Below are 12353 nucleotides of genomic sequence, written 5' to 3'. Positions count from 1 at the left end.
TGTTGTTTGATTGATGTGTCAGCATCTTTTAATGGTGATGTATTAATATGATACGAAAATGTTTTATTGTTGCTGAGGAAAGGCAGGAGGTTACAAATGAAGTCTGCCCTCCTGTTTATACATTAAATAAGTATAAGAAATGTGTCCTATATGAGATGTTATAATTCATCATGGTAGTCTGTCCTCCATGACAGGAGATTGAGCTGTTCTTCTCTTTCCTTTGACAGTAGCGTCACCTTGCACAATCAGTGAAAATTTGCTATTCTGTCACATGACCTGGGGTAGAAGCATTCGTTCCTTTGTAAGTAGGAAAAGAAAAGAAAATTTGTAATGGATACAGAGGTTTCACAGAAAGGTTACTTTCAGTAGGTTCATTCTAACAATAAAGTTCAAAGTACTTTATTATCCATCTTATGGCAAGAAGATTCTATATTTTGGTCTGTTATTATTGAAGGATATCCATATGTTAACATCTTTCATGATGGCTGGACAGAATTCTAGTCAAATGTAAGATTACAGTGTATTTATCAGCTCAAGTCATGGGGAAAATTATTAAAATAGCTCAAAAAAACGTGGACCAGGATGTAGTCAAACCATGAGATTGTCTCTACCACCATGTCAGAGGTCATCACATACAGGTGAAGTAACAATTCAATATCATATCTTAAATGATGGGCTGGAAGAGTAGTTATTTGAGTAAATCTGAATTATTTCATAATGAAGAACTGATTAGTTAGAGCCACTAACTTCTTGTTGACCTTTATTGTAAGGTTACCCAACACAAAAAAGTTTTGGTGACACGAGAGAGTTGATTAAGAAAGCCATTTATTCCTGTACCTAAAGACCCTAGGTCATATGTAAAGGGGGAGAGAGAGAGAGAATACTGGTTTTAGTAATCAGTACTTTTAGTAAAGATCTTGTGGTTTGACAGGGAAGTGAACTGACAGCTATGTGTGTTGGCAGGTGAGTTGGCAATTTTAAGACGCAAATGTAAAACATTTTAAACAATAAATTTCCATTTTGAATTATTAATAAGAGTGAAAAAAGATTATTACTAATATAAAAATGTTTATTGAATTATCAATAAAGCCAAGCCACTGCATGATACCTTACCTAAAAAGAAAAAAAAAAAAGGAACATTTTTGTTAGTGTCTGCCACAGTCCCAAAAGCAGAGTGAGACTTGCAGGGTAGTTTACTGCTCTGTTGTGGAGCATAGGAAGGTCAGATTTGTCAAGGGACTCTTTATGGACTAATACTGAGACATCCATTTTAGGGCAACGTGTCTGTTTATATAACAAGGCAAACTGGTCTACAGTCACTGAAAGCAGAAAGTATACATGGTTAAGCTTTCCTGCAACAGCAAGGGTGCTTTCTGGTTTAATTTCCTTTATTTGGGATTTTATTCTGAACATGCTTTTTGGTATCAAGTGGTCTGCTTTGGATGTTAACATTTTGGCATCTCCCTCCCTCTGTCATCTTCTGGATAGGGCTCTTCCTAAGCAAGTTTCTCAGCTCCCACAGTGAATGACTAGTGTCCAGCATGTAGGCTCTAACCAGTACTGGGTAATGTGGTTAAAGTTCTTAGTGGTTTCCTTAAATACAGTGCACAAACATGGGACTTGGTGGGGGCCTGTCTCTGACCCTTCATGCTGCTTTGCCATAATACCCAACCTCTGTTGGACTACTTCTGTTCCCTCAGTATAGATAAAAAACTAACATTAGCTGCTGGCTGACAATAATTCATAGCTTCCGCCACCTCAGCACTTGAGTACATGGAAAATAATTATACACTGCATGTAGAAAGTTGCAGTTCTTTGACAACTTTGCTGGTGATCCATGGGGTAGCAGATCAAGTCTCTTACCAAAAAGTGGCATATAGGCCTTCCATTTGTTCTCATCTATTAGACTATACTGACTTAGATCTGCCACAGCCAGTACACAAGTAGTCACATGCACCCTTACCTTCTTCACCTGATGGTAACCGATGCCTTCAGCCCTTCTACCCTCACACTGCTATCAGTGCAGCCTCACAGCCTTGCCATCTGTGGAGCCCCTTGCTGCAAGCAACCCATTGGAAGTCATACCCCTGCATTCAGAGATCAGAGTTATGTGCTAGCCTCCTGCACCAGTTATTAATCACAGCTGTATGCAGCTTTCCCTACCTCTGACCTTGTTACTCCTCACTGTGCACAGAGATGGACAATCTACTACCAGTGACCAAAGTCCTTGAGGTCACTGTTATCCTCCTTTTACCATGTTTGTAGCAACTGGAGAGTCTTGTACTTCTAATTCAGTAGTTACTGGTTTCATCTGGAATCATTATCTTAGAGGTGACAGATGTATTTCAACTATTCCAAGGCATGGAGCTGTACCTTTAGTATGACAAGTAAGGGGTAATTTATGGATATGTGGGGCCAGATGTAACAACCAGAACAGGAAAATGCAGGAGGTGATGATTACAGAGACAATGAACTATGAGGCTAAATATGAGATACAAAGTGGTAAAAGCATGCAAGATACTCAGCTGTGGGGTGGGGGTGGGGGCATAATCTTCCATAGATGGGATGTTGGCAATGCCCATACATCAGGTATTGGTAAAGCCACATATAAAGTACTGCATATAGTTACAGAGACCATTCTAGAAGGGGAATGGGTTACTTTAATAGGACGTGTGCACAGAATGAGAACAAGGATAGAGATAGGCTCATTGGGAATTATATAAGGAAAAGGTGGAGATAGGGTAATTGGGAATTATATAAGGAAAAGGTAGAGGTAGGGTCATTGGGAATTATATAAGGAAAAGATAGAGATAGGCTCATTGGGGATTATATAAGGAAAAGGTGGAGATAGGGTCATTGGGAATTATATAAGGAAAAGGTAGAGATAGGGTCACTGGGAATTATATAAGGAAAAGGATAGAGATAGGGTCATTGGGAATTATATAAGGAAAAGGTAGAGATAGGCTCATTGGGAATTATATAAGGAAAAGGTAGAGATAGGGTCATTGGGAATTATATAAGGAAAAGGCAGAGATAGGGTCATTGGGAATTATATAAGGAAAAGGTAGAGATAGGGTCACTGGGAATTATATAAGGAAAAGGTAGAGATAGGCTCATTGGGAATTATATAAGGAAAAGGCATCCAAGTACACATCTTTTTAACATATAATAGAAAGGGATATTAGCATGGTCTTGATATGGGTGCATAAGAAACCGAATGAGGGGTGCAATCAGGTTACACTGGGCACTGAGGACAGGGCAGGGAGAAGGCATGGCTATCAGTTCAATTGATCTTAATATAACCTAAATAAGAGGAAACCTCTTCAAAGACAGTGTGACAGACAGATGGAAACACCTGACAAAAATTGGTGCTAGAGCATAAGACACATAAGGGAGAATTCTGAGTGTTTATAAGGGAGAATTCTCAGTGTTTAGCTGATAGGAGGAAGGCAACAGTGACAAGCAATATTAATACAGAAGAAATGAAGTTGCAGTCATCTTTTACAGACATTGGCATGGTTTATGTTATTTTATGTGTTATACGCATGATGCATTATGTTATACGTTCTGCTATATTAGTATGGATGAGAAAATATATACATTTCCAAAATTATTTCTGGTTTTAGTACCTTGGAGGCAAGCTCACCACAAGTTCCACTTAGAGTTGTTAGAAGCATATTGTAAATGTTGTGTATCATAGTGCTATTAAGGGAGAATAATGTCCAGTTTATTTATTATCTGTTAACTGTTTTGTGGAACCTTTTTAAGGCAACTACAATTTTACATATTAAAAGTTTAATGCTACCTGTCAACCAGCATGCTTGTGAAACCTGGAATAAAACTGGAGTACTAGTAGGAAACCCAGGTAAACAATGGCAGAATATGCAGACCCTACTCAGGGACTGGAGGTCAAGACTGAATCCTCAGCCTTGGAGCTGGAAGACAGAGGTCAAATGACTCAACATGATGTTATCACCAGATCAGGACTGAACTCCATCCTTTGATCACGGAGGCACAGATCTTACCAGTTATTCAGCATGATGTCAACAATGCTGTTATTTGGAAAACAAAATTGGCTGGGATGCAAAAAGCCTTTGCAAGAATAGTAAGCCATAACATGGCAGTTTTTTCAACTGACAGTAAGCCTTTCTTTTTCTTAGACTGCCTTACCAATGAGGTTTGGTGCTAGTGGAGGCCTACACACAGAGAGAGGTTCCATTGGTACAGCGTCATGCTAATGGGGGTGGGGGGTGGCTTATGCGGCAATCCAAGAAGGAGTAGCTAATGCTAATTATCCATGTGCTCTCCACTAAAAATGCCAAAGGATCCCAGTTTTTAGATGTGTTAGTGTGTGTAGGTGTTTGGACATGTGGGTTCATGTCTGTATGAGGATGCATGAAGCAGCATGAATGTGTACGTCTGTGTGTGCACATATGTGTCTGTGTGTCTGCCTGGGTAGTCACACTAGAAGGGGGGGTTAGGTAAGAAATCAAGAGTTGGAATGTCTGTGTTAGTATTTTGGAATGTGCATGTGGGTGAATGGGTGAGTATTTCCTTGACTGTGATTAACTGTCGAGGAGATTGTTTACTGATATGTGTGTGTGAGTTTGTGTGTGAGCGCATGAGTGCATGCATGTGTGTGAGAGTGTAGGGATGTCTTTGCAAACTTATGCATGGACCACCAAAAAAATCACTACCATCATCAGGTCAGACAGTGCTACTGTTAACTAGAGGGGGACATGCTAATTAGCTAGTAATGAGGAGTTGCTGTCTCCAAATTGCATTTTCTTACAAACATGGAAAATGACCTATCTGCAATAGACAATTTCTGTCAGCAGTGAAGATTTTTAAAATTCTAGAGATTGTTTTGTTGGAAGGAATATGAGTGATTAACAAAAAGAGATCCAGTGAAGTAAAACATTGAAATTATTTTATCTTAAAAAAGCGTCAGTAGCATTTTCTTTTGGCTACAACATGATATTAATGGTGTCCAGTGCTTTGGAGCTTGGCTTGCAGAAAACATGACAAAGAGAAAAACTGAAGTAACAGAACAAAAATGTGCACAGTACCTGAATGTTAGATGTAAACAGTTGGTGTGCTATTTCCTTGGCTCGGAAATGCAGATGACAGAACAGTGCAGTAATAACAATAGTAGCACAGTAAGGTGTCTTAATCTGCATTTATGCTGATTTTATATTACATTCCTTAAATACACAGTTCACAGAATACCACGTATGATTCATTAATCAGGTTATTTTTATAGAATATTTTTATTTATTGTGTTTATTACAGATGACTTACAGGTTTTCATTTGATGTTTGAGGAGTGGTGGTAATGTGTTTATACATGCATCTGTATTAGCGCTAGCACAATAATACGTCACTAGGTAATTAACCTCTCCAAGGCCGGTGGACCTAGACACTCTTCTAACAAAAGTATACTACTGATTGGCGACTCCATTGTCAGACATGCTGGACAAAGAGAGGGTGACAGTGAGTTGCCTTTCAGAAGCCAAGATCTCTGATGTATCAAGGGCCCCAAACACTCTTAATACAAACAAATATGATTATGACATTGTAGTGGCCCATGTAGGCACGAACAATCTGCAATATATAACAATTCCGGCAAGTCTATAGACAGCACTATATACACAGTTAAATACAACTGAGCTTAATATCTTGCAGTTGTTTGTGATTTCTATTCTAGCTTCATTCTGTTTTAAATTGTCTATAGTTCCCCTGTGTTTTATTGTTGAGAAATAGTATACAAAAATAATTGTTCACACTTTTTCGATCTTTGTTAAATTGGGCTTTGCATCTGTATGACATTTGAATAGCCTATTTATGACATCATGATCTCCACAGCAGAACTGCTAAGATACAAGCCAATACAAATAGAAATACCAGTCATGTTATGAAAATAGGTGAAACCGTTAAAAGCATGAAACACACCAAGCAAAGCAGCATTACTAAATGATTGCTTTAAAAGGAGGCTGAACTTCATTTTAACTGCATTTATAGTAGACAACATGTATCTTTAAGTTCTCTTTCTCATAAAGCACGCTGCTTTTCACTTCTGAAAATTTTTAAGTAATGTCTGTTATGATACCTGAAACAGCAATGATATTGAAGCTAAACTTTGATTTTCCAGGCAAACAAATGGATCAAATGTTGCAGAGCTTTTCAGTATCAGTCCTAATTCCTTCAAACATATCACTGATTTCACATCTATTAAAAGGAAGAAATTAAATCCATTTTCCCAAAATATTATAAGATATACCACTAAAAAGAAAACACACATTTCAAATAAATATTTTAAGCCAGAGGGAATAGAAACATAAGAAACAAGAATATATAAAACAGACGATGCTAGTCATCTTTTTATTTTAATTTTAAGGCATGAGATATTTAACTTTAGCGCTTTGTCTCCATAATAAATAGCCTTATCAAAATAATAAATACAACTGAATAATTCATGTAGAGACCCCTTATATCTGGGTGTCATAACATTCATCAAGGCAAAGTCATTGAAAGTCTGATTTGTTGTGTTTGCCTTTTACCAAGCTAGCATATATCAGAGTATTACGTTCATGGTGTGGTGGTGTGACACTCATACCCCCTTACTAATAATATAAACATCCTCCAAGATTACACTGCTTTTGGAGAAGGGGGTACACTTGAACATTATGACTTTGAAAGACCTTGGCAATATGACAGCTCATTTATGTAATTTGTATGCATGCAATGGACACCATGTCCCAGCTCCCCCACTCCGCATTCCTGGAAACACTGGGAAACATAAAGGTCCTACCAAACACCCTGATATTGGGTGATTTCAATTACCCAAACATTAACTTGGAGAACTATTCAAGTACAAACTCCCTTGCCCAACATTTCCTAGAATTTATAAACTCAAACACCCTGGATCAACTGGTCAACACCCCCACCAGAGATGCCAACATATTGGACCTGGTCATCACCAATATAGGCGACCGGTGTTCCACACTGGAGGTCAACCCCTTGCTGGTTAAATCTGACCATAAACTAATCACTCTGGATATCCACATTCCGCCACCACCCCCGGTCAAAGAAACCACTGTGAAAAACTTTTCAAAAGCAAACTTCACGTTACTTAAGACCGAGGTGGGAAGTTTCAAAGCCCCCATGCTAAAGGATAACACTGTCCAAGCTGCAAAATCCTTTGCACTCTATGAGCACCTACAAGAATGCATGGATCGTGCTATCCCAAACAAACCAATCTGGTGGACCCTGCCATAAACAAGTTATACAATAGAAGGAGGAAACTAGTACAGAAAAGAGTAAAATCCCAAGAAGGGAAGACATCCCTGATCAGTATCAGCAAGAAACTACATTCCCTCATAAATTCATCCAAGGTTAGCTTTGAAAGAAAATTGCCATGGACTCCAAAGATAACCAAAAGGCATTCTTTAGCTATGTCAAGAATCTAAGTGTCAATTCTCAGATCTGCTCAGAGTTAGTGCAGAATGGCACAAAATACACTGAACCGACTGATATAGCCAAAAGCCTGGCAGACAGGTTCAGTGCAAACTTCACCCCCCTCTCACCCCCAAAAGGGCCCATAACTATACCAGAAGAATGTAGTGCCCCTGAAATCACAGACACTCAGGTTAAAACAGCCCTCTCCAAAGCCAAAAACACAACATCAATGGGACCGGATGGTGTCCCAGGCTGCGTCCTACATGAGCTCAAAGATGAACTAACTCCTCACCTAAACACACTGTTTAAACTCAGCCTCTCCACAGGCTACATGCCCACAGAGTGGTGCACAGCAATGGTTATTCCACTCCACAAAGGTGGAGCCACAACGGGCCCCGGGAACTATCGCCCTATAAGCCTGACTAGCTTGGTCTGCAAAGCTATGGAGCGCATCATCATGGATCTCATTAACAGAGACATTGAAAACCTCCAAACACTGGCCCTACCCAGTTTGACTTTGTTAAGGGCAGATCATGCCTCCTAAACCTGGCAGACTTCTTTGAGACAGTTATCAAGGCTATAGATGAGGGAAAGGTGATCCGCACAGCTTACCTAGACCTTGCAAAGGCCTTCGACATCATTCCCCACTCAGGTATTATAGACAAGCTCACCAGCTTGAACATAAACCCCTATGTCACAAGATGGGTTGCTACCTGGCCCATGGACAGAACCCACATGGTAAGAGATGCGGGAGCTAGGTCTGACTCTAAACCGGTTACAAGTGGCATTCCCCAGGGCTCAGTCCTAGGACCCCTCCTGTTAGGGCATATACTTCTCAGAGGTACAGGCAAGCACAGGAGGACTATGGCTGACCAAGTTCACAGACGACTGAAAACTAGGGGCTATAATTGACTCTTCGGCTGACACAGACATCCTCCAAAAGGGTCTCACTGAGACAGATACCTGGTGTCAAAACCATGGCCTCAAGCTAAATGCCAAAAAGTGCATAGTCATCCCTTTGGAAAAAACAAAGTACCCACAAACTACCACATAGGTAGTAGCCCCCTAAATATGGAAGATTTAATAAGGGATCTGGGGATCCAAGTAGATAGTAACCTCTCCTTTGATTATCACATTGCCAAAGTGGCTAGAAAATCCTTCTATGTGGCCCGCCTAATCACAAAATGGTTTGCATCCAGATCAAAAGAGGTCATTGGGCCCCCTCTATGCATCACTCATCAGACCCATCATAGAGTACAATGCCCCATTTGGGATGTAATTTACAAGACACCTGCAACAACTGGAAAGACCACAGAAGTACCTCACCAAGAGGATCACTGGCCTCAAGCAGCTGCCCTATGCAGCTCAACTGAAGAAACTCCAGCTGTACTCGGTTGCATACCACCTACTCAGAGGTGATCTCTGCCTAACATACAAGGCCATGTCCAACCCAGAATTGATGGACATGCTCTACCTAAAGAAAACCTTATCCCCTTGAGCCACACACACACACGCTCCAGGGGTCTAAACCTCACCACAGCAATAAATTGGACGTGCTGGAGGGATAGATTCCTGTCCCAGAGACTTCCCATGTTCTAGAACAAGATTCCAATCTACATTAGGCAGAGCTCCTCACTAACCCTCCTCAAGAGAAACCTTGACGAGTGGATGGGAAGCAGAAAGTTTACCCCAGGGATCACTTCAATGGCTCTGCTGGACAGAGGCACAGGGAACTAATCTAAGGGGGTGGCGAAAGCCAACACATTCCGGCTAGGCTTATAAATGCCTTTGAGCAGACAGCCTAGTACCTACCTATGAACCTATAAACCTAATATCTGTATGCCACCGTATATGTTCTGCTTTTTAAATTAACCAACTTTTTAAAAAACAATTTGAATTGGATCGTGCATTTATTTGCATTTTTGTAACATTTCTTATCACATTTGGAATCATTTGTCACCTTACATAATACACCTCAACACATTGAACCTGATTATTTTAAGCACACCTGCTGGTCTCAAAAGGAATAACCATTTACAGGATCTTTTGCAGCATCTCATCATTTTTAAAACAATGTAATGCGGGAAATGTGACAGTATCCATCTGTTTCTAAAGAATCATTAGATTATTGCAAGTAGCCCAAGGAAAACATCACTTTTTTAAATTTAATTTTATTTTACTTTGTTAATCAGCTGAGCTCACTAAGCACAAATGCCTGTTTTCAGGAATGACCTAGAAACATTATCTACCCGCGGTGGTGGTGCTGCGGTAGCGTTGTCAGCCGCTCATAATCATAATAGCACATCCAAAACTGTTATGTCAATGATCTATGTTCTAGAGCAAATATTCACTGCAGCCACAAAGCAATCAACTGCCCATATATACCAGCCAGCTTTTGCAGCATTTGAATATCACTGTCATTTGCATTATGCCAGCTAGCAATAGTAAGGATCAGTGGTAGTCAGCAGTGTTTGGCTTATGTGTGGAAGGTATGTAATAAACCACACAGAGAATCCACACAGCGTGACGCGATGTACTTTCATGGGGAAAGAGGACACAGCAGCAGACAAGTAGACAGGCTTGGTATTCGTAATCTCACTAGTCAGTGCATACCCCTGTTTCTAAAGAGATAAGAAATCTTGTAACACCATTGATTGGATTTCCAAAAGTTTGAGCGGCATTATAAACAAGGAAATATACATAAATTGACTTCTCACACTAGTGCTAAAGTTTTGCAAATACAATTTTTAGAATGCAGTGCTAGTTACTTCTAGAGTTCACGTTTTACACATTAAAATGTTCCAAAGTTCATAAAACACTTGGTGTTTTCTGCACATGTACCAACCAAACTGACCATCAGTCTACCATGCTTTAAACAATCACAAGTTCTTCCCCTGAACTCAGATTTTTCGGTTTCATTTAAAATGTCAGCAAAACGTTTTCTTTCACTCTGTAACCCTTCTGCAGTTGCATTTACAATGTAATGATTAGAACAGAATAAGAAAGTCACATACAAAGTTTATTTTCTGTGTCTAAGTACTCTGTAAACTACAGGCTTGACAATATTTTTGTGTTGTCAGCCTTATATAAAGCTGAACAAGATGGGATATTTGAATGTAAATATGGGACATATCCATTCACAGGAAATAAGAACAGACTTTCACATTAGTAGTGGTTCTACTGTAGTTAAAACTTCTACAAACATCTGACAAAACCTCACTGAAAATCATCCCCTGCTGGTTAATGTCAGTTAACTAAACCATATGTAATACAGTTTTTTCATTATATACTGTATATTAGCAAAAGCTTTCACTTGTACAGTATGAACAGACTATGACAAAACAATAAGGAAATGCAAACATAACATCAGAATGTGCATGCTACTGTTGGATAATTTCCCTTAAAAATGAAGTATGCTAATTTGCAAGTAATCCTTTAAATCACATGAAAAGGATAATGTCTGTTTACCTTCTATTGTTGCTGAAGTCAGCGGAGAGAGATTATACGACGTTAAAGGTGCTACCCTAGCAGAATGCTTCCTCATCATCTGGAATGATTCCCTTCCGAATTGCTGTATTTTTATACCTATTTTACTCTCTGCATTGCCCTCAGCTAACTAAGTAGCCCAGGAAAAGCTCTGCTGAGCGTGCTGTTACGATTCACGTTTGGAGATGCTGCAGTAAGTTAAGGGGACTGATTTGCCGTTTCCCAGGGAAACCATTTGAATACAATTTAAACAATGCTTGAAACACAAAATCATTTGTGTTTCTCCTTATTAGCTTAAGCAATTACAAAGGCTGAACAAAGAGCAATGTCAGTTGTCTCAACAAAGTTATTCTCGGTAATATTTTAGTGGTCATCTGTCTGATATTGAGAAGAAATTTCAAGACATCAAGTGCACTCCTGTCAAATGGTATCATTTGCCACCCAGTTACACACAGTTTGTCAGTCAGTTTCTAATTAGTTATATTATTCCTTCAGATTTACTACATTAAAATAAACTATGCATTTTGAAACCAAGGTGCCATACAAAGAACGGGGAGTCAGATGACTTAAATCTAATGAGAAAGTATTATTCTGACACAAAAAATAGTAAGCTTTAGAATAGCAAAAAAAGTCTACAAGCGCTTCTATATAATTAAGGGCATGCATGGACAAAAGAAAAAACATTCATAAAAAGCAATATTTTTGCAAATGTTAAAGAAAAAAGGGTCAGTAAAATGGAAGAATACTAGATATGATGTTTTGTTGAAAAAGAGATTAAAACTGATTAAAAAAAAAAAGAATATTACATTTTATATCTGAGAACAGTTTCCACAGAGCAAGATTATTATGACACAGCAAACTGAATGAAACAGGCGAATGGATTTTCATGTAAGAAATTTAGAGATTTTGCAAGCATGTGGTTTGCCAAGAATTAGGTGAGAAAGATAATTGTTTATAGTTTATAAAACAGCAGCAAACTGAATGGTTGAATTCCAGCACTAGGTATATAAAAAAAAAAAAAAAAAAAAAATATATATATATATATATATATATATATATATATATATATATATATATATATATAGATATGGATCAGTGTCATTTTGCCGAAAATCCATTTCACCAAAAATTACTGACAAAGAGTCCAAATCGCCAAAAATCCATTTCACTGAAAATAGTACTGACAGTGTATATGCCCTTTAGTAGCGATCTCAGAGTGAGAATATTAAAGTGGGGGGCATAGCCCCCCACCCAGTACAGTTTAATATTGTCTAATATTGTTTTATATTTTCCAGTCCCTATTAAAAGGGTAAGTAAGTAGTTTATAACCTGAGTGGGTGGGGGGCTATGCCCCCCATACCCTCCTACATTAATATTCTCAATCTGAGATCACAGTACAGTGGGGGAAAA

At 38.9% G+C, this 12353-nt stretch overlaps 1 protein-coding gene across 1 annotated transcript in view; it reads right to left on the bottom strand.

Annotated features, from left to right (window-relative positions):
- SLC35F4 (solute carrier family 35 member F4) overlaps window positions 1–11051 on the bottom strand; it is a 638863-nt gene extending 627812 nt beyond the window's left edge. Inside the window, exon 1 of the mRNA XM_044074433.1 lies at window positions 10926–11051. Coding sequence (XP_043930368.1) covers window positions 10926–11004 — 79 coding nt within the window. The 5' untranslated portion in view covers window positions 11005–11051. The remainder of the gene's footprint in view (window positions 1–10925) is intronic.
- Between the last annotated feature and the right edge of the window lie 1302 nt (window positions 11052–12353).

This window comes from Protopterus annectens, chromosome 6.part0 (assembly GCF_019279795.1).
Source record: "Protopterus annectens isolate FY-2018-M chromosome 6.part0, PAN1.0, whole genome shotgun sequence".
Classification (NCBI taxonomy): domain Eukaryota; kingdom Metazoa; phylum Chordata; order Ceratodontiformes; family Protopteridae; genus Protopterus; species Protopterus annectens.
Note: the sequence above shows the minus strand (reverse complement) of the source record. Positions and strands in the feature narration are given on the sequence as shown.